The 23651-nt window shown below is 32.2% G+C and overlaps 3 protein-coding genes and 1 long non-coding RNA gene across 4 annotated transcripts; 1 reads left to right on the plus strand and 3 right to left on the minus strand.

The window, feature by feature from the left end:
• Positions 1-1220, plus strand: LOC145626275 (uncharacterized). The gene is made up of 3 exons (XR_014110984.1): positions 1-206; positions 641-694; positions 791-1220. It is a non-coding gene; the product is annotated as an uncharacterized LOC145626275 (long non-coding RNA).
• Positions 1221-2748: 1528 nt separating this feature from the next.
• LOC145626277 (glucan endo-1,3-beta-glucosidase-like) lies at positions 2749-4412 on the minus strand. Its single transcript, XM_081678706.1, has 2 exons — positions 4328-4412; positions 2749-3704 (listed from the first exon to the last, which is right to left on the minus strand). The coding sequence occupies exons 1-2, from the start codon at positions 4410-4412 to the stop codon at positions 2749-2751; spliced, it is 1041 nt and encodes a 346-aa protein (XP_081534832.1).
• Positions 4413-12913: 8501 nt separating this feature from the next.
• LOC145626278 (glucan endo-1,3-beta-glucosidase-like) lies at positions 12914-14165 on the minus strand. The gene is made up of 2 exons (XM_081678707.1): positions 14105-14165; positions 12914-13905 (listed from the first exon to the last, which is right to left on the minus strand). Exons 1-2 carry the CDS (start codon positions 14163-14165, stop codon positions 12950-12952), a joined length of 1017 nt encoding a protein of 338 aa, XP_081534833.1. The 3' UTR covers positions 12914-12949.
• A 6827-nt stretch (positions 14166-20992) lies between these two features.
• LOC145626279 (glucan endo-1,3-beta-glucosidase-like) lies at positions 20993-22262 on the minus strand. Its single transcript, XM_081678708.1, has 2 exons — positions 22184-22262; positions 20993-21984 (listed from the first exon to the last, which is right to left on the minus strand). The coding sequence occupies exons 1-2, from the start codon at positions 22242-22244 to the stop codon at positions 21029-21031; spliced, it is 1017 nt and encodes a 338-aa protein (XP_081534834.1). The 5' UTR covers positions 22245-22262; the 3' UTR covers positions 20993-21028.
• Positions 22263-23651: the final 1389 nt, after the last annotated feature.

Raw genomic sequence — 23651 nt, forward strand, 5'->3', positions numbered from 1 at the left:
ACATCATTAGGTACCAAAATGAATTTGGTTGATCAAACCTTCAACCATATAACATAACACAAGGAAGAAAATCATCCAAACCCCACATAATAAACTGCGACATTAATATCACAAGTGTCAAATTTCTTGATTTTCTCTCTTTATATGTTAAGGAAATCGGGGGTATATTATCGACAAACTAATTAGTGTATCAACCGTCAATCAAGGTAATACTATTGAACTATTTTGCATGTTTCTTCCTCTCTTTTCAATATTTTTTTTTTAATAATTTGATGTAACTACGTAAATTGTATTTCTGTCTTTTCTCAAGACTGAACCCGAGTTTGTATAATAATATGACTCCATAGTCCATATAGCTCACTCTCACATTGAATCGAATTTTGTATTTTTGATTGTTTTACTGTCTAATGGTTGTAACTAGGTTAAAGTTAGTGTATGGTAAAGTTTTCAATGCATGATTAATTTATTAGGAGAAACCATTTAAACAAATTAAAACAAGGCAATGCAACATTCAATAAAATTCCAAGCTAATTTTGTTACATTAAATTATAAATGTCTTGTAGCTTGATACTATTATATTGTTATTAATAAATTTAAACTATGATTTTGTGATTTTTTTTTCCCTTACAATCTTTTGTAGGTGTTGAGGAAATAAGAGAAATGGATTTTGAAAGTTTTTCCCAACAACCAAGAGGTTAGATAATTTTTGTTTTTGTACTTGAATAATGAAATTATACGTAACACGAATTAATTAAGATACGTGATCACATTGTTCGTATGTAATTTGTAGAATTGGAAAGAGTGCAAAAAGAGCATGATGAAAAAACTAAAAGGATTGAAGACTTGAAGAGCCAAATCAATGACGCGAAGCGCGAATTAGAGAAGAACGAGAAGGAAGAAGATGTCAAGAAAAGGGAGAGCTTCAAGAGTCTCACTCAAAATTACAACCAGCTGAGGCAAGAATTTGATAAGATGTGATTTACTAAGACATGTTGAGTAATAAAGTTAATTAGGTTTCTAGATTGGAATTAAGTAGCTAAATGCTAGTTAATCAAGGATCAATTTAGAGATGATTGATACTTGATTATTTGTGTTTGAGATTAGAATTGTAGTATTTGTAGTTAGGTCTATCAATGCTAACATATTTACTCGTATGTACTAAACTATGCATATTAATAAGTGTAGTATGAATTGAGTAGAATAAGATTATGCGACCTTAATTTGAGTGCAAAATTATGTGACCTTAATATAGGTGCAAAAATTATGTGACTTTATATATGATTAACTGATTATTGTGCTAGCTAGTTAAATAGTTAATTACTTAATTGCATTGATTTGTTGGAGTGAATTATATATTTAGACTTTTAGAGTATCTTTATAAGTGGAGCAAACTATACTCCTAAAGCTCGACACAATTAGAGGGGTAGTTGAAATTATTTTGTCATTGAGTTGATGTTTTAAAGGCCTAGTTTAATTTAGTAATAAAAGTCTGTATTCATTTTGAAAATTATATCTATAAATCATATTTTGGACTTAGGTTATATGGTGTAATATAATGATATGAATATTCTAAGGTTCAAATTTATTATTATCTTGATGTACAAGATACAAAATTACTAATTAAGTTGGATTTTTTTAATTTGTCTTTTAATATATAGTCCGTAATTAACAATAAATGGCAATAAGAAGATACGATCCCAATTTATTTATTTTGGTTTGATTATAACAAGGTTCGATGCGTGTGTGGTGTGAGGACTGAGGAGTCATAGGCCAACCATCTCTTGTATAGTTGTATCATTCAAAGAAAAAAAATAATGAAATGAAATTGTAAAGATATTGTTATCGAAAAGATTTTATCCTACTTTGTAATTCTTAAGTACCATTTCTAAAGTTTACAACTAAGCTAGTTGACATTCACAAAAACAATAAACACATACACTAGGGTTGACATGCAGTGATAACTGATAAGTGTATGCGCAGACTATGGGCTTTTTAGAAAACTGTATGTTATTTTTTTGATATTGGGCTAGCAAGATTTTTTGTACGGCTAAATGATGGCCCAGTATAGGAAACCAAGCCATTTTCAGATCCTACTTATACTTTTTTTTATTATTATTTTTTTATTTTTATTTTTATTTTTTTTTAAAACATACTCCTACTTATACTTCTAGGTTCTAGCTGTTTTTCTCATTAATTAATCTTTTGATGAGAGCATAACTTCTTTTCTAACAATTAGTTGCATAAATAAGGTTCTACATACACAAAAAAGTTACCATGTACTTCCTCCGTTCTTTTTTTATTGCACCTATTTCACGCTTGTCAATGCATTACTTTAACTATCAATATCTTCAATTATACTTTTGTAAAAATTATAAAAATTTGATATTTGAAAAGTAGAGTTCGATACGAATCTAACTAGATCCCACATGACTATATTTTTCCTAATGTATAAATCACAAATGATGGTCAAAGAAGATTAAGTGAATAGTGTAAAAGTCCTAATGATGCAATAAAATAAAAACGGAGGAAGTACATAAAATAAGTTTTTTTTATTATTACTTCTGGCAAAGGTAGATAGAAATACCTTACTGAACCGACACTCCTAACAAATTAGCTTAGTCCAGTTTCACAGGTCAGATTCGCTAAGTGTGTAACAAAGGACAAAGAAGATTGTCTTATTCGACGTAGTTCATAAAACCACGTACATTTGTACACACATACATTACATATAAACACCCTTTGATTTCATTAGAAACCAAGGTAGCCATACTTAGGTTGTTGATTTGGATGAAAGAGCCCAAAGTTACGCTCAGTTTCAGGCCCTTGTTTTTCATTTTCATCAAACATTGCAAACACGTAAGTCTCAATAGGTTGCCCTGGTGTTAAAGGAGTCCCTTGCTTCGCATGGTTGATCAAGTTTGTAGTGTAGGTCTTGGCGTTTTCCAACGTGGCACCAAATCCTCCGTTGGATGGCCATCCGCTCTCGGATGCAATGACACGTCGATGATGATGTCCACCCGCCCTCCGTAGAGCTGCATACACTGAATCTACCATCGCATCATATAAATTTTGGTAACGTAACCCGTTATTAGGGTCTGTAAAAACATAACCAGGTGAAGTAAACAAGGCATAGTCTAGTGAAATATCTTTTGGGTCATTAGCATATGCAAAGTAAGGGTAAACATTAACCAACAAAGGCGAGTCATGATTATTCATGAAGTCAATTATTGGGGCTATATACGACGGGTCCTTAAATTGGCCATTAGATGGTGGGTACGAGTTTGTTATTAGGTTTGCATTAATCGCCGTTGAAACTTTAATTTCATCGTTTTGGTTGTTTATATTTAGTACGTCGAGTGCATACTGAATATTTTGCATAGCTGGTGCGATTGATGATCCTGGTTGACTCGACGGATCAACTTCATTTCCCACGACGATGTAACTAATTGAGGATCGATAGGGGAGGACGTTGGCTCGGACCCAACGGTATGCAGCACAACGACACGATGCTATGGACCGAATATTTTCATTTGCGACTCCTATCATGAGTTTGATGTCTGTTCCTTGTAAAGCTTGAAGAGTTTGTTGATCCGGAAAGTAAAGCCTCATTGCTTTTATGTTGTTAGATCTGTAGAGGTTCACCACATCTTGTGGTGATGGTAAGTTGTTAGCAATCTTTCCATAACTTACTCCAACTTGTGCCTCTGCCATTGATAATATCACAAAATTAAACATCATTAGTATACATACGTTTTAACAGTTTATACTAGGTTTTAGTCAAACCACTACTTAACGAAAATATATGAATGTTTTGATAATACAGTGGTTGGGATAGCTTTTAGTGACGGAGATAGCTTTTATATAAAAATTAGTAGTATTAGCTTTTGAAATTAAATTAAAGGTAACTTTTAAGGTAGCTATTGAAAATTTAATCTATAGGTTTAAATGTAAAATATTGATTTTTATATGTAACAGCTAGTCAACTATTATTTTATCAGACACTCATACTTAAATTATTTATTTTCACAACTAACATCTTGTTGACAGCTAACAACTACCTTCAATAAAATTTGGTTCGCTAACTTTTCCTAAAACCTAATATAGTCTAGTCAAAGTGACTACAATTCATAAGTTATAAAAGTATATCCATCTTATATTATGTTATTATTTGATAATCGCAACAATTTACTTTTACATTATCAAGCGTTGTGCAACAAGCTTTAATTCATTGTGTCTTTTCTCTAGCTCATAACCTAGCCGCCTTCCTAGTAAAAAAACAACCATGCGATAAGAAATATATAAATTAAAGATAATAAGAAATAGTTACCTGTTGGACGTAGGCTGAGCAATAAGAATGATGCGATGAACAGCAAGGTAGTGGCCGCCATTCGAGGAACGTTAAGGGTAGCCATGGCATTCATAATTACTAATGTTGTGTAGTGTTAATTAATTTCTTTGATAGTTTTTACTATAAAGTTGTTTGATTTGCCACTATATATAGTCATATAGCAAGCACGCAACCCAACTCGATAGTTTGGATACACATACACATCAACTAGCTAGTGGAGGAATAATGCAAATATGCTCCCTCCTAAATGGATAGTTACACCATCGAGGATAGGATACAGTATAAAAAGTGAGACATGTGTAGGAAAAAGTAAGAATGACGACTATAAATAGGATTTTTGAAAGACAAAAGTATATTAAAGAGAATGTAGTAACTGAAATTTTGTGTAAGAAACATTTTAAAGATTGAGAAAATACAGTATAAAAAGTGAGACATGTATAGGAAAAAGTAAGAATGACGACTATAAATAGGATTTTTGAAAGACAAAAGTATATTAAAGAGAATGTAGTAACTGAAATTTTGTGTAAGAAACATTTTAAAGATTGAGAAAAAAAATTGTTTCAATAAATAAGGAATAAAGTTAATTAATTTTGCTCAACCTAGCAAACTTATTAGCTAAGTGCTGTTATATTGCTTCCTTGACTACTTGAGAGTCTTAAAGATGTGCGTAGTACGAGGTTTTGTTTCTTTACATGACACTATCTAATTAAAATGATAAAGCATGTTGATTTATTAGGATAAACAATTTTTTTTTTTTTGAAAGAACCACTATTATAAACTCGGACATATACCCAAATGATGTATGGCATCCATTGATCCAAACACGCACATCACACATACAATGTTACGTACATCTGGTTTAAGCTAAATTATTCGAATATACATACATAAAGGTCTCGAATCTGGCTTGATTGTAACAAATTTTCTTGTGGAAGAACTGAAGCAGCTAGTATAAGGCAATTAAGTGTGTGTATAATGGTGTTAGCAAGCACTTAGCAATGAAGTAGATGGACATACTAGTACAAGTCAAGAGTCAAGAGTAGTAGTGGAATGCCCACTTGAAAATTTGAATATTGGTCTTCTTAAGTGGTTGTGCGCAATTAGCCTTCAGTGGCCTATATTATGTCCAATTTGAGGATTGTTAACTGGCTTAAGCTCTTATAGTATGCAAGAAAAGTCATATATAATTAGTTTTAAATAATCCAATTGATATATCATATGTTTTGTGTTACAATATAATATCTTGATTTAATTAAATATCTTGCATACTTAAGATCAAGCTAACATTATAAGGAAGAAAGATGGTTTTATTTATTTATTATTATTTTTTAAATGATGCTTGCTAGTTGCTACTCCAGTGGACTAACCATTCATCTCGCGTGCTACCAAATAGAAATCCCTCAAACAAACTAAGCCTTTCAAGGTTTATATTAGAGCTGTCAAAAGTTGACCCGATCTGAAATACCGACTCAAAACTGATTATTAATCGAACCATCTGAACCCGAAAAAATGGTGACCCAAACCCGACCTGAAACCAACTCTAGACCCGAGTTGACCCGAATATGTGAGATCCGAACCCAAATCCGAACATGAACTGACCTGAAGATGACCAGACCCGAATGTAATCTGTAAATTATTGACTTGAACCGAACCTGACTTGAACCAAAATTGACCCAAACCTGTTTTAACCCGTCAAAACCCGAAATTAACCCGACTTGTTACTAACTTGACCTGAATTCAAACCCGACTCGTTCCTAACCCGACACAAATTTAACCCAACCATTTACAAACCCGACCCGAAATCAACTCGACTTGTTATTAACCTAACCCAAATTCAACCCAATTTGTTATTGACTTGACTCGAATTTTACCAGACCTATTACTAACCCGACCAAAAAATTCAACTCGATCTGTTACTAACCCGACTCGAAATCAACACGACTTGTTATTGACCCGACCTAAATTCAACCCAAATTGTTCCTGACCCAATTTCAAATCACCTTAAATGCAATTTAGACCACCTTATTATTGTTGATCAATGCATTTTGTCTAGGGAGACCAAATCGGTCAAGGACAACAAAAGAAAGGAACATCTTCCTAAATTATAGACTATAGTTCCCTTGTATATTGCCATATATATTATAGTCAAAGGAAATAATTAGCTTGATAAAAATGATATTTATCTATTTATAGTTAGTTGAATCTGTATATGACCTGACTTGGAAATGACCCGACCTGATTGTAACCAGCAAATTATTGACTTGAACATAACCCGACTTGAATCCGAGAATGACCCGACTTGGAAATGACCCAACCTGATTATAACCCCCAAATTATTGACTTGCACCGAACCCGACTTGAACCCGAGATTGATCCGATTTGAAAATGACTCGACCTGATTATAACCCAAACCCGATAAGAAGTATGACCCGACGTAACCCGACACAAGCATAACCCAATACAAACCCGACCCGCATAGGTTATGGCCGGAATTAATCCGAATCGACCCGACCCCAGTTGAATTGACCCGACCCACTCCTACCGATCTGAACCCGACCCATTTACCTGAATTAACAGCTCTACCCGAAACCTCCAAAATTTCTCAAAAAGCGTGGATATTAGCCTTCAATTTTGGAATTTTTTAATTTTTTTTCACCTGAAAATAAAAATTGCCGAAATGTTTACCATGGTTCCTAATACCCTCAGGGAGTCCAATTGGCTGGGTGGAACCATCCAATTTGCCTGTAAACGACCAATTTACCAGAGTACAACTTGCACCGATTTCATTAACTCAAGCCTACCACGAACATTTATAAAAACATATAATGATCATATATGATTCCAAATGGCATTTTATGACCCCGAGATGTATCCCTTAAAATCCCAAAGCTTTTCGACACCGGGCCTCGAAACAATCGAAATTTCTCAAAAAGCGTGGATATTAATTTTCAATTTTCGAATTTTTTGACTTTTTTTGCCGGAATATAAAATTTGCCGAAATATTTACCATGGTCCCTAATACGCTCTGGGAGTCCAATTGGGTAGGTGGAACCATCCAATTTGTCTTTATACGACCAATTTACCGGTTTACAACTTGCACCGATTTCATTGATTCAAACTTACCACGAACATTTATGACAACAAATAATGATCATATATAATTCCAAACGACATTGTATGACCCCGAGATGTATTCCCAAAAATTTCAAGACTTTTCGACACCGGACCCCGAAGACTCCAAAAATTCTCAATAAGCGTGGATATATCCTACAAATTTTGAATTTTTTGACTTTTTTTCGCCTGTAAATTAAAATTTCCAAAATATTTACCATGGTCTCTAATATCCTCCGCGAGTCCAATTGGGTGGGTGGAACCATCCAATTTGAATTTAAACTATAATACCCCGTATTTTCATACGTATTTTATAGTTAATTAATTAAGAATTATTTTATAAAAAGGGTATTTTAGTAATTTCATTATTTGGGGCCAAAATAATATTTGAATTTTAGCGCCAAATATAAGTATTTAATCATTTGAATAATTAATTATTTTTGGATTTCTAAATTAATAATATAGGTTTAATTATCTTTTTAAGGTCGGTCCATATTTTACTAACTATTTCAAGAGAAATATTTAATATACATTATGTATTTAACTAATTTTGATATTATCTAAAATATTTATTTATTCAATTATTTTATTATTATTGATTGTTATCACTTTAGTTTGTTAATTATTATATTTAAAATTATCCTCTAATTTTCTTCTTCATTATCTCATTTTGTTCCTATCTTTCTTCTCCCAACCATATGTATATCCATTTAAATTTTCTTATCTTTTAACCTAACTATTAATCTAGACTTAATTTGATTCAAGTACCTTAACAACCCCAAAAACTTATCACATTTTCTAGTAATCATATCACACCTTAAACTCTATCCTTTCTACATCCTAGCCTATAAATACCTCTTCATACCTCTCACATTCTTCACACCAATTCTCTTCTTTTCTTCTCCTCAATTTTATACAAATCATCCCATTTATCTTTGAAGCCAATTTTCGGGCACTTCTGCTCAGTTTTTGGGGTATAGTCGTTTCACAGAAAGTTGTTTCTCTTGAAAAGTCCTTGAGGTTAGGCTCAAGAATCACCCAATTCCGAGCTATATCAAAGGAGTTATAGCCTCTGAAACTTCTGTCTATTATTTCCTACGCAAATCCAATTCTTCTCTTTTCTTCTTCTCTTCTCTTATTCAATTATTATTATTTTTATTATGGGGGATTTATAAAAATTATTATGAGTAGTTTTAATTATATAAAATTATATTTTTAATGATGTTTATGAGAAATTAATTAAAAGGTTCGTGTACACATAGTTGGGGGTTTTTAATTATTTGTTAACCTTATATTGATTAAGGTTATATTTATTTGTAGGGTGTGTTCGACCAAGATTCTTGAGGTTCTTTTGGTGTGTATATCTAAGCAAGGATCAAGGTACGTTAGGTGGCTAGATACCTTTGAAAGTGATTGGTTTGAATAACATGTTTTATTTGATTTGATTGGTGATTGAATTAAATTGATTTGAATTATGATTTTGAAATAAATCATGTTTGGAGGCATTGATAAAAGTATTTTGGTTTTTAAATCATGTTTTAAATGGTTTGAATTACTTATTGTGTTTAAATAATTTGATTTTTAAAAGGTTTGTTGAATTAAATAAAAGGTTTTTCAAGGAGGAGTTATTGATTTTGGAAAATTATTAATATGAGATTTTATTCTCAAGTATTTATTTAAAATGTTTTGATTTTGAAAGTATGTGGACTCATAAAAAAGGAGTTTGAATTATATTGGATTTGTTGGATCTTAAAAGGATTTATTGAACCATTGAATTATTATTATTAATGCTTTATAAGCAGGTTGGTAATCCCACTCTGCGGATTTGGTTTATTGATAAGGCCTTGGACTTTGTATGACCGGGTCTTTCCTCAAGAATAGCCTTGTAATATAAGGAGACTAGCTTGGGGGGTGTGCACACTTGGGTGAGGAATTGGATTTAAAGAAATTGGTTCAAAAAGGAATTGGATTTTTAAAGGAATTGGTTTATCAATTATTTTGAATGTTGAATCATTGGAATTGGTTTTAAATCATGAGTTTTGGAATTATTGGATTATTTATTGGAATCGATTTTAAAAGCATGTTTGCAAATAAATTGAGTTTACATTATCTTGCACTTATCGTACTTAGCATATTTTGCTAATCTGTATTTCTATTTGTTTTGGTTCGCCCTGTTTACTGTAATGGTAAGCAGTGATGACTATTTTCAGGTGGAGTCATGAATGAGCATATGGGAGTCCCGGGATTTGCTTCACCTAGTTTAGAAATGTTGGTCTTGTCTTTATTTAGAGTACTCATAACAATTTTACTATTTTCATAAGTATTAATAAAAGAAAGTTGAGTTTCCGCTGCAAGTTTTTGTTATTGAGTTAAGTATTTTGAGTAGCCTTGCGTAATCACGCGGAGGTAATACGTCCAAGTCTATCTCTACGATATAATTATACGTATTATACTGGTATTTTCGTAGAGGGAGATTTGGGGGTGTTACATAAACGGCCAGTTTATCGGTTTACAACTTGCGCCAATTTCATCAATTCAAGCCTACCATAAATATTTATGACAACATAATGATCATATATGGTTCCAAACGACATTATATGAACCCGAGATATATCCCCTAAAATCTAAAGGATTTTCGACACCGGGCTTCAAAACCTCAAAAATTTCTCAAGAAGCGTGGACATTAGCCTTCAATTTCGGATTTTTTTTTACTTTTTTTCGCCCGAAAATTTAAAATTGCCGAAATATTTACCATGGTCCCTAATACCCTCCTGGAGTCCAATTGGGTGGGTAGAACCATCCTATTTGCCTTTAGACTGCCAATTTACCGGTTTACAATTTGCACCGATTTAATTAACTCAAGCCTACTACGAATATTTATGACAACATATAACAATCATATATGGTTCCAAACGGCATTATATGACCCCTAGATTTATCTCCTAAAATCTCAAAACTTTTTGACACCGGGCCTCGAAACATCTCAAATTTCTCAAAAAGCGTGGATTTTAATTTTGGAATTTTTTTTGACTTTTTCACTCTAGAAAAAAAAATTCTGAAATGTTTACCGTGGTCTCTAGTACCCTCCGAGAGTCCAATTGGGTGGGTGAAACCATCCAATTTGCCTTTAATTAAACGACCAATTTACCGGTTTACAGCTAACTTGCACCGATTTTATTAGCTAAAGACTACCACGAACATTTATGACAACAAATAATGATCATTTATGGTTCCAAACGGCATTATATGACCCCAAGATATATCCCTAAGAATTTCAAGTCTTTTTGACACCGGGCCTCGAAACCTCCAAAATTTCTCAAAAAGCGTGGATATTAACCTTCAATTTTGGAATTTTTTTACTTTTTTTTAGCTCATAAATAAAAATTGCCGAAATGTTTACCATGGTCTCTACAACCCTCCGGGAGTTCAATTGGCTGGGTGGAACCATCTAATTTGCCTTTAAACGGCCAATTTACTAGTTTTAACTTGCAACGATTTCATTAACTCAAGCCTAACACGAACTTTTATGCCAACAAATAATTATCATATATGGTTCCAAATGACTTTATATGACCCGAAGATGTATTCCCTAAAATCTCAAGGCTTTACAACACCGGGTCCCAACACCTTCAAAATTTCTTATAAAACTTGGATATTAGCCTTCAATTTTGGAATTGTTTGATTTTTTTTTTTTCGCTCAGAAAAAAAAATTGCCGAAATGTATACCATGGTCCTTAATACCCTTCGGGAATCCAATTGGTTGGGTGTAACCATCTAATTTTTCTTTAAACGACCAATTTACCGGTTTACAACTTGCACTGATTTCATTAACACAAGCCAACCATGAACATTTATGACAACATATAATGGTCATTTATGGTTTCAAATAGCATTATATGACTTCGAGATGTATCCCCTAATATCTCATTTCTTTTCGACACCGGGCCCCGAAACCTTCGAATTTTTTCAAAAAACATGGATATTAGCCTTCAATTTTGGAATTTTTTGACTTTTTTTTGCCCAGAATTAAAAATTATCGAAATGTTTACCATAGTCTCTAATACCCTCTAGGAGTCCAATTGGGTGGGTGGAACCATCCACTTTGCCTTTCAACGACAAATTTATCGGTTTACAACTTGCACCGATTTCATTAACTCTAATCTACCACGAACATTTATGACAAAAATAATGATCACATATGGTTCCAAACGACATTATATGACCATGAAATGTATTCCCTAGAATTTCGAGACTTTTAAACACGAGGCCCCAAAGACTCCAAAATTTCTCAAAAAGGTGGATATTAGCGTTCAATTTTTGAATTTTTTGATTTTTTTCGCCCGGAAATAAAAATTGGCGAAATGTTTATCATGGTCTCTAATACCCTCCGGGAGTACAATTGGGTGGGTGGAACCATCCAATTTGCCTTTAAAAGGTCAATTTACTGATTTACAACTTGCGCCGATTTCATTAACCATTCATCTCGCATGCTACCAAATTCAAATCCCTCAAACAAGCTAAGCCTTTCAAGGTTTATATATATATATATATATATATATATATATATATATATATATATATATATATATATATATATATATATATATATATATATATATATATATATATATATATATATATATATATATATTAAAATTAAATAATTAATTGTTTAAATATATATCTATCAGGCCAAGGGAATGGCTATGGTGTCCCCTTAAATTACCTAAAATACCCTTAATTTGTTCTTCCTCGATCTTCTAAAAGGATCGGTGTATGTAAATTTAGAAGCCTAAATCACGTATCACATGCATATAGATTTATATTTCTTATAACAAAACTCAGTGCGTTAAATAATTGAGCCCTAATTAGTTTTACTATTGTTAGTCTATTATGTTCTTGCCTCTAAATATGATGATGTGCTTTTTGGAAAGGGTGTAAGTGATACCTCAAATCATCTTAATTAGCCAATTGAGGAAATAATGGAAGCTTATTTGGGTGCATTTGGATGTGCAGTCCATATACATTTTGCAGTCTTGACATAGTAAGTCATTCAAAAATTTTGTTTTAGCCACTTGGATCATCCCTCATTGCCGTGGATGATCAACTTTGAGGGGGTGGTCCTCAACATCACTTATCCTTGCGACTCTCTTTACACCAAGAGTAAAAATAAATTATCCTTCATTGCCATGATGCGCGAATATGTCATGATCCATTCCAATTCATATATGAGAAAGTGAAAATACGAAATTGGTTATATATTACCTCCGTTTCATATTATTTGCAACGATTTGACATAAAATAGAGAGAAAAAATGTCTAATCGTTGCATATAATATGAAATGGGGGTAGTATATACATTCCAAATACCAAATTGCAATCAAGGCCAAAACTCTATTCAAGCATTATTGTTCATATAGATGCCAAAATTTAACTTCATTTGGTAACCAAACCAAACACTTTATTAGTAGTCTAAGCATATAGTATACATTTAGAAATTGAGTTGGCCATACTTAGATTGTTGATTTGGGTAGAAAATCCCAAAATTACGTTCACTATTAGCCCCTTGTTTTTGATTCTCATCAAACATCGAAAACAAATACGTCTCAATAGGCTGCCCTGCCATCAAAGGAGTCCCCTGCTTCACATGATTGGCCAAGTTTTCATAATAGGCCTTTGCATTATCCATTGTAGCACCATAGCCACCGCTAGATGGCCATCCACTCTCCGACACGATAACACGAGGGTGGTCCGCTCCCGCCTTCCCTAGAGCCGCGTACACTGAATCCACCATTGCATCAAATAAATTCTTGTAGTCCAACCCGTTGTTAGGATCGGTGAAAACAATTTCATTGGCGTTAAATAATGCATAGTCAAGTGAAATATGTTGTGTGTCTTTTATGTAAGCAAAGTAAGGGTAAATATTTACCAACAAAGGCGAGTTGTGACTATCTAAAAAGTCTATTATTGGGGTAATATATGACAAGTCTTGAAATTGACCATTAGATGGGGGGTACGAGTTTTTAATTAAGTTTGTGTTAATGGCTATAGAAACCTTAATTTCATCGTTTAAGTTATTTAAATTTTGAGACGCGTTTAATGCATATAAAATATTTTGCATGGCTGGTAAGATTGATGAGGCTTGTTTATCAGACGGGTTAATTTCATTCCCCACCACAACGTACTTGACCAATGATCCGAAAGGGAGGACATTCCTTCGGACCCATCTTTTCGCAGCACACGAACATGATGCTAAGGACTCAATATTCTCATTCGCGACACCTAACATGAGCTCGATGTTTGTTCCTTGTAAGGCTTGAAGAGTATCTTGATCAGAAAAATAGAGTCTCATTGCTTTTATGCCATTTGTTTTGTATAACTCCACCACTTCTTGTGAAGATGGTAAGTTGTCTCCGATCTTTCCATAACATACTCCAACTTGTGCCCCTATACATGAAATTAAATACATTAATCAACACATTATTTTTTAATAGGAAAATCAACACATTAATTAGCTTAATATGAGTATAAGTATAAGGGTATGGAATGTTATTGCATGAATAAAAACTAATTTAACTAGCATATATTAAGTTTAGATTATTTACATTTTGCAAATGGTAAGATTAGAATGTAATAAGAGAAATACCTGTAGGGTGTAGGCAAAAGAATAAGAATGCAGCGATGAACAGCAAGGTAGTGGCAGCCATTCGAGTTCAATTTCTAACTTAATGGTTTAAAGTCATGCGATCATTTCATTTGCCTATTTATATAGATTATGTATGCGACACAACTCAAGAGTAGTGGTCGAGCGTGTACAAATAAAAAAAGAGCTACTAATGTATAATACTAGCTATCATCACAATTAAATAGGTTTTCGAAAGTTCAATTCACTTGATATTTGCACGGTCTTTATAAAAGTGCACTATAAAAAGGTATGAAAGCCCCTTAATATATAATTTCAAAAGTTGTATTGGGTTCTACCCATTAATTTATTAATTCTCACCATACATACTCCTTCCGTCTCAAAATATTTGGGATGTTGGACTTTTTTCACTATTTATATATTAGTTTTGACCATAAATTTTTACTAACATAATAAAAATATACTTCTTCCGTTTTTATTTAGTTGACGTGTTTGATTTAGGCACACATATTAAGGAGAGGAGAGAGAGTGAGAGAGAATGAAAAAGCAGGTGAGGTGACTTGTAAATGCAAAGTAAAAAAGTTACCCCAAAAGGAAACGTGTCAACTAAAAAAAACTTCCTAAAAAGGAATACGTGTCAACTCAAAAGAAACGGAGGTAGTATATTTTATCAAAAAAATATATTGTTAGATAGGTATTAATATAAAGTTTAATAATATAATTTTAAAAATAATTTTCATTAATATTTAATTATACGACATCCGTTACATATTATTTGCAACGAATAAACATTTTTCCTCTCTACTTTATGTCAAATCGTTGCAAATAATATGTAACGGGGGTAGTATATAAAGATAAAATCAAACTAGTGCATTGACATGTGTATAAAGTTGATTGTGTCAAATGTTTAGGGACAAAGGGAGTACTAGAAAGCTAATCGTGAGCCGCAGATAATTAAATTTAGTCTTGACAGAAAAATGTCCTAAATGTATTAAATTATTATCCATTTAGCCACCCGATGATGAATTAGTATTCGAGTTGAATCAAGGGGCGGCCAATTGGAATGTATAAACCCTTGCTAGTTTGGCATAAAAGTTGAGCTTGCAGCATAATAATCAATGATATCGTTTCTCTTTAAACAATTTTTAGTTGATATATATATATATATTTTGGTGTTTAGAGAGCCACAAGGCCGGGGATGAGAATCGATCCCAAGATCTCTTGGAATCGGGAGGGAAGCTCTAACCATTTGAGCTATCCCTCGGTATATAGTTTAGCAAGTCAAGTTGTATAGTGGTGGTAGCTAGCTTAGATCTTATTACTTCTTGTCGTCTTAGCATGTAAGTAGACATTCTTGAACAAGTTTAGAGTATATAGTGGAAATGTAGGTGGATGGCCTACTTGTAAATGTGTACACTAGCCTTCTTAAGTGGGAGTGCTCAATAAGTCATTAAGTCTAATGTCCACAAAATTTGCATGCTAAAATATCTTATCTACGTATAATTGCTAGTAAACAATTAATACCCTCAAGTGGCCTGGTTAGAGTTTTTCTCTCGATCCCAAGAGATCTTAGGATCGATTTCTATCACCCGTCCTTGTGGCTCTCTAAAAAAATAAAAATAATAATAAAAAGGTCTAAAAATGTTGTCAATATTGAGTGTAAATACGTTGAACATCAAGAAAAATGTTTTAGAAGTCATATTGAAATTAAATTACAGCCAAAACATAACATTGCATGCAAGCTAAAGATGGATCTTAATCCCTAAAAAAAAAAAGATTGATCTTAATTCAGTTTAAAATTTAGTAGCCATTATAATTAACTACAAAGTACAAGTATTAAAAAGTTTTTTTTATTTGGGATATCATAAAGAGTACTCCATAAAATATAAGAGCAATATATACATAAGTGTACATTATAGTTTAAAATCATATCTCTAACGATATAATGTTTCCAATTAAATTAAATAAGCCTTATACCTGTCTATTTACTATAACTAGTGGTTTGTTTAAGATCAACTTGGCATAATATATTAACAATTGTATTACTGTCTAAATCGAGTTCAAAATCTTAGTTCCATTATATATTACGTCTTATTTTATGTATAACTTGTTATTATTGGTTCAAATCACCACCTTAACAAATTATATAATTAATCTTCACTATTACTTAATTTTTCGAGGTAATTTTTCGACACAAAGTTCTTATTGATGATCGTGTGACAATACAAAATGTTAACATAAGAATTTTTTTAAGAATTATCATCGATCAATTATTTTGGGATATTTTTATGAGTACGTAGTTAATATGCTTGATTTATGATATGGTTACAACTTATATTACTAGGAAATCATGTTAGCTTAGTACACAAAATTATACCAATTCAAGTACTTATCTTTATTAAAATTCATAAAAAAAAAAATAAAAAAAAAGGCCACGACATTTAGAAAGCTTTTCTTGTTAGGAAACTCCTAATGCACACAACATTATCAAGATACTTATCAATATATATATTAAAACTCAAAGGCAAGGCATTGTAATCTTGCCACGTGTTGCCATGTCACATACTATTACCAATCATCAATGTTTCCACACAAAAATTAATAATTTGTGAGCAATAGTATTTGAACCCATGACCTCATCTTCATTAAAGTTAAACTCTAACCATTACTCCAACAACAAATCTTATGATAATAAAGTTGTATTAAAAAGAGTTATTCATGTTCATAAATACAAAAATTTTAATAGCCAACTTATATGTGTATATTTTGACAACAATATAATTATAAAATTAATTTCATTTTTTTTCCATTACTCAACCTTTAGTATAAGTTATACACTTATATTTAAGTATTAAAATGTGTAACCCAAATTTAAATAAAGGTTTTTTTTTTTAACTAAGAAATTTGTTACTAGAAGAAATTTTAATGATACGATATAATATTTAGTTACTTCATATTAATTAATAATTAACAAATGGTCGATATTGTTTTTATAAAACCACCAATGTATGTAGGTGGCTGGCATGGGCGGTTGCCGGATTGGCTAGGTGGTTGGGCTTTGGCTTTGGCTGGTGGGTTTTGTTCTTAATTTGTTTTTAAATTTTTTTTTTTAATTTTTTTAGCCAATTTGATTCGTGGCACGTGTCACTTTAATTAAAAAAATAAATAAATAACTCATTCAACCGGTAACCGGTATTTGGGATTGAAGAAAAAGAAGACCCCCCAAAGTTCGGATTATTCCAGAATAAATGAAAGTTGAGATTATTTTTTCTAATTTTTCCTTTTTAATATAGTATTTTTATATGCATACAATGACCCGGGGCAGCGCCCGGGCCAAAAAACTAGTTTTGCAATTATACATACATATAGGTAATAAATATCGATCAACAAATGTCGAGTACGCCATACTTAGGTTGTTGATCGGGTATAAAAAGGCCGTAAGAACGCTCCGATTCATCCCCGGGAATCTGATCCTCGTCAAACATTGCAAACAAGTATGTTTCAATCTCTACTTGACCTAGTGTCAAAGGAGTCCCCTTCTTAACATGTTTGATCAAATTGGTGTAGTAAGTCTTTGCATTTTCCGGTGTGGCGGCCTCTTCCACTCCGTTATGTAACTCCCCTCCACACTCTAAGCCCCCATTCGTTTGGTGGTGCCTTTTTCTACTAGCCTTCATCTTTATTTTTTCACCAAATCCACCTTTCGACGGCCACCCACTTTCCGAGATCACCACCCTAGGTGGCTTGTGCCTCTTGTTGTGCCTACGACCATTATCGACTGAATAGGTGTACTCATCATTAGGTGCATTTGTAACAACTTTTTCTATTGCTACATACATTGCATCATATATTGTGTCGAATAAATTCTGATAATTTTTACCACTATTTTCATCCGTAAATACAATCCCACAAGCAGTAAATAACGCAAAGTCTAGTCTAATATTTTTCGGATCATTCATATAAGTAGTGTAGGGTTGAATATTTACCAACAAAGGCGATTCATTAATTGTTAAGAAGTTTATTATTGGGCCAACATATGATAAGTTTTTAAATTCGGCATTAGATGGTGCAATTGGTATTACATGCACCATGGTGCACCTAGAAATAGGTGCACCGGGCCCAATCTCCTGCCAAGCCCAAAGGTATCTGCGCCCAATAGAAAGAAGCCTAGCCATTTTTAAATTTTTTTTTCACCATTGAATTTTGATATTCTCTTTATTATTTGAAAATCTAAATTTAAACTATAAACAACCATTTTCGATTTTAATCTCTCCTTTTTTATTTTTTGGATATTTTTTTTGTTGTTTTCCTCATTAACAATTTTAATTTTTTATTTATTTTTTTTTTATTTTTTATTTTTTTACCTCTAAATTACTGGAAGCTCTAAAATTTGCAACATAAAATGGGAAAAACTCTACTTTCTCTATCCACTTTAATATAAAGTATCTTGTATTTTGTTAAAAAATGAAAATTTGCTTTTTTTTATTTTATTTTTTTATTTTAGAGCTTTTTAACCAATTTTGGTGGATTGTGCAATAAAATTAACAAATCTGATGTTAATCGTTCTATATACCTCATATTTTTGTTCATATATTTCCTGATTGATGTTCATATAAGTAGTCTTTTATGTCCATATATATGTGCTGTATGAAGCAATAATTTGTGTATAAATTTTATCAAGTATTTGGTATGAATAATAATTTATTTGAATGTTCTGTATTTCCTCTTTTGTTGTTTAATATTTATTTATAGACGAACTACTGAACACCTTAAAGAAACTTTTGAATATCCCCCAAAAGCCCCAATAAATGATAAGCCTCTAGAATTTTCTGATAAGCCACTAGAAAACACTGAACCAACCTAAAAAACCTCTGAATCCCCTAGAAAAATTTCTGAACCCCAATAACAAACCACATAACACCCTTCAAAAACATTTTAACCACCTTAAAAAACCTTTGAACTCTAACCACAAACCATTGAACACCTTACCAATTAAAACCTATGAACCCCCTACAAAAATTTCTGAACCCCAACCACAAACAACTGAACAACCTACAAAAACTTTTGAACTCCAACCACAAACCACTAAACACCCTACAAAAACCTCTAAACCCCCTACAAAAAATTTTGAGCCCCAACCACAAACCACTGAATACCCTACAAAAACTTCTAAACCCTAACCACAAACCACTGAACACCCTACAAAAAATTCTGAACTCTAACCACAAACCACTGAACACCCTATAAAAACTTTTGAACCTCAATCATAAACCCCTAAACACCCTATAAAACCTCTGAACCCCCTAAAAAACTTATGAATCCCAATCACAAACCACTGAACACCCTACAAAAACCTCTGAACCCCGTATTAAAACTTCTGAACCCCAACCACAAGCCACTAAATACCCTACAAAAATCCCTGACCCCCCTACAAAAATTTCTGAACCCCAACCACAAACTACTGGACATCCTTCAAAAACTTCTGCACGTGAAAATACTGCTTAAAATGTTGCTCGACCTTTAGACTTTCCTTACAAACAACTTCATATGTTATAACTGCAATAAACAAACACAATTCATAATAACCATTATTGGAGTTCAAAAATAAAACAACAAAGTTCAAATACAGGAAAAAAATGTTCATAATTACGTTTACAATTATTTTCTAAAAAGCATATATACATACTCAGAGATTTATGTAAAACGGAAAGGTTCATTAAAGTAACCTAAATGTTCATAAAAATAGAAACAATGTTCATAATATGATACTGCTAATAACAATTTTGATAGTATATACAATAAAAGTGCGTTACTCGAATTATATGAACAAAATGTTCAAAAACATGATATAAAAAATTATATTCGATCATAAAATACAAACTAAAACATCAATTCACCAATTAAATAATAAATGAAACTGAAAAAAAAAAAAAAAAAAAAAAGCAATTACAGTCAAGAATCAAATTCAACACACACTTTCAGTAGTTTAATTAACATTAAATATCAAATTAATCAATTGAATAATATATATGAATATCTTTGAAATTGATCACATAAATGTTGCACTAAGTAATCATATGAACCGAATGTTTAGAATCATATTAAACGAATTCTGCAGTAAGTAATCAAAATCTCATCACTAATTTCAGCAACTTAATTAAAATTAATCAAACATTTGATCAATTATTCATCAATTAATCAATTGAATAATATGAAATTAAAACTAATTAAACCTAAAAATTATACGATCAGTTAAAATCATCACTCAAAAATCAATAACAAAATGAAAAATCAATAACTAGCATCAACAACAAAAAAACCTAGTTAGTGATAATTATCAAATAAAATAAGAAATCTAACTTACAGTGTCGAGGTTGGCGATGAACAACAGTGATGAACAAATTCAATAAGGAAACAGAGGAATCAACAATGGAGAAAAATTGAGGAGAGCGAAAATCGAGGAGAGAGAAAATCAAGGAGAGAGAAATTATGGATGATGATTAAAAAAAGAAGAAGAAGATAATTGAAGAGAGAGAATTGAGAAATTAGGAAATAATTGAAAGAGAGAAGATCAGTGAAATTAAATAGCAAAAGAAGAACATTGAGAATTTGAAAGAAGAAAACTACAAGTAGCAAACACGTGGAGTAAGGTGGACCACATAGCTACGTGTCAGCGTCCTATTAGTGGAGCACGTAGTTCTGTGTGCACAAGGGTGCACATTATAATTTGCGTAGATGGTGGATACGAGTTTATGATTAAACTCGTGTCAATGGCCGTTGAAACCTTTATATCACTAGTTATATTGTTAGAATTTAGATGCCAAGATTTAACCATAAATTTTTACTAACATAATAGATGCCAAGATTTAACTTCATTTGGTAACCAAACCAAACACTTTATTAGTAGTCTAAGCATATAGTATACATTTAGAAATTGAGTTGGCCATACTTAGATTGTTGATTTGGGTAGAAAATCCCAAAATTACGTTCACTATTAGCCCCTTGTTTTTGATTCTCATCAAACATCGAAAACAAATACGTCTCAATAGGCTGCCCTGCCATCAAAGGAGTCCCCTGCTTCACATGATTGGCCAAGTTTTCATAATAGGCCTTTGCATTATCCATTGTAGCACCATAGCCACCGCTAGATGGCCATCCATTCTCCGACACGATAACACGAGGGTGGTCCGCTCCCGCCTTCCCTAGAGCCGCGTACACTGAATCCACCATTGCATCAAATAAATTCTTGTAGTCCAACCCGTTGTTAGGATCGGTGAAAACAACTTCATTGGCGTTAAATAATGCATAGTCAAGTGAAATATGTTGTGTGTCATTTATGTAAGCAAAGTAAGGGTAAATATTTACCAACAAAGGCGAGTTGTGACTATCTAAAAAGTCTATTATTGGGGTAATATATGACAAGTCTTGAAATTGACCATTAGATGGGGGGTACGAGTTTTTAATTAAGTTTGTGTTAATGGCTATAGAAACCTTAATTTCATCGTTTAAGTTATTTAAATTTTGAGACGCGTTTAATGCATATAAAATATTTTGCATAGCTGGTAAGATTGATGAGGCTTGTTTATCAGACGGGTTAAGTTCATTCCCCACCACAACGTACTTGACCAATGATCCGAAAGGGAGGACATTCCTTCGGACCCATCTTTTCGCAGCACACGAACATGATGCTAAGGACTCAATATTCTCATTCGCGACACCTAACATGAGCTCGATGTTTGTTCCTTGTAAGGCTTGAAGAGTATCTTGATCAGAAAAATAGAGTCTCATTGCTTTTATGCCATTTGTTTTGTATAACTTCACCACTTCTTGTGAAGATGGTAAGTTGTCTCCGATCTTTCCATAACATACTCCAACTTGTGCCCCTATACATGAAATTAAATACATTAATCAACACATTATTTTTTAATAGGAAAATCAACACATTAATTAGCTTAATATGAGTATAAGTATAAGGGTATGGAATGTTATTGCATGAATAAAAACTAATTTAACTAGCATATATTAAGTTTAGATTATTTACATTTTGCAAACGGTAAGATTAGAATGTAATAAGAGAAATACCTGTAGGGTGTAGGCAAAAGAATAAGAATGCAGCGATGAACAGCAAGGTAGTGGCAGCCATTCGAGTTCAATTTCTAACTTAATGGTTTAAAGTCATGCGATCATTTCATTTGCCTATTTATATAGACTAGTGCGAATGCACCGCGCGCGATGCGCGCCACCCGCTTGTAAAGTTTATAAAGAAAACCTTAAGCAAAATGTATAAATAAAGATAATTAGTTTCATTTTTTGTTAAGCTTACATGATTTAAATTATTAGTATGATATATATGTAAGTTAATTAGTTTATTTTGTTTAAAATTGTATGTTAGAAATTGCTGCATTATTGTGTAAAGTATCATTAAGTTGGACTGATGTATACTAATATTATTATTTATTGATTGCATATATAAATTGTAGATGTATAAAAGATTGTATCATGTTTATTTGTTCATGATGTTATTCTACTCATGAATGTGTCTAATAAAAGAACGGTTATGCATATATAATACTATAGGCCCAATTATAACACTTTTAAGTAAGCCCATGAATAAACCAATATATATCCAATTTAGCTAAGAAGATCAGATTAGATCTAATATATCAACATATTACATGTTTTTATGTAAATCTCTTATGTTTTTAATTATTTATCAATAATATGATTACCTATACTAATGGTTGCAAGATATTTACTAAGTAAGAATGAGATGATAAAAAAAAACTAAAAGAACGCTAAGCTACAATGTTAGGAGATTAGAAGAAAGAGCTAAAATTAGTTGAAAAGAATTAATTTTCCATAAAAGGACATATATATTGTAATTATTAAGCAAATTAAAAACCAAACATAAATTAAAGAAGGCAAAAAAGGCAGGAAAGCATTTACAAAAAAACGTTATAATATTACATAAATATTAAAGAAATATAATATATATTTTTAGAAAATGTTCATGTAATTGTTTTGTATACCAAGAATGGGATATTTATTTTTGGTAATTGTAAAGGCATTCTCTGTTTACGTGCATTGGGTGAAACAATACAATTTTTGCTTTTTTGCATGCTATGAAATACAGTCGAAAAGACACCATAAAATTGACGGTTAGATTTGCAAATAAATACATCGAATCCACATTCCTCTGCAACACTAACATCTTTTCATTTCTCTTCAGCAGCACTTCTTTCATTTCTCCACTCAACACTGCAAATTCACTATTCTCCATGGCTGAACACGATGATGACACTATATTTGATGATTGGTATCGAAATTTCCTTGTGAAAAGGAAAGATAAACTCAATGGGAAGTATTTGGCTTATGATGAAGTGCGCATAGAAGCAACAAAAAAGCTTGATATGCTCACAAAGGAGATGAAAGACATCGATGGTCAAATCGCTAAATGCGATGAAGTTGCCCGACGAAAAAGAAACAAGGGTAAGATTTCTAAAATTGGGAGTTCTTTCGACTGTCCTATTGAAATTGACAGCGATACCGA

Source organism: Chenopodium album, chromosome 4 (assembly GCF_948465745.1).
Source record: "Chenopodium album chromosome 4, dcCheAlbu1.1, whole genome shotgun sequence".
Classification (NCBI taxonomy): Eukaryota; Viridiplantae; Streptophyta; class Magnoliopsida; order Caryophyllales; family Amaranthaceae; genus Chenopodium; species Chenopodium album.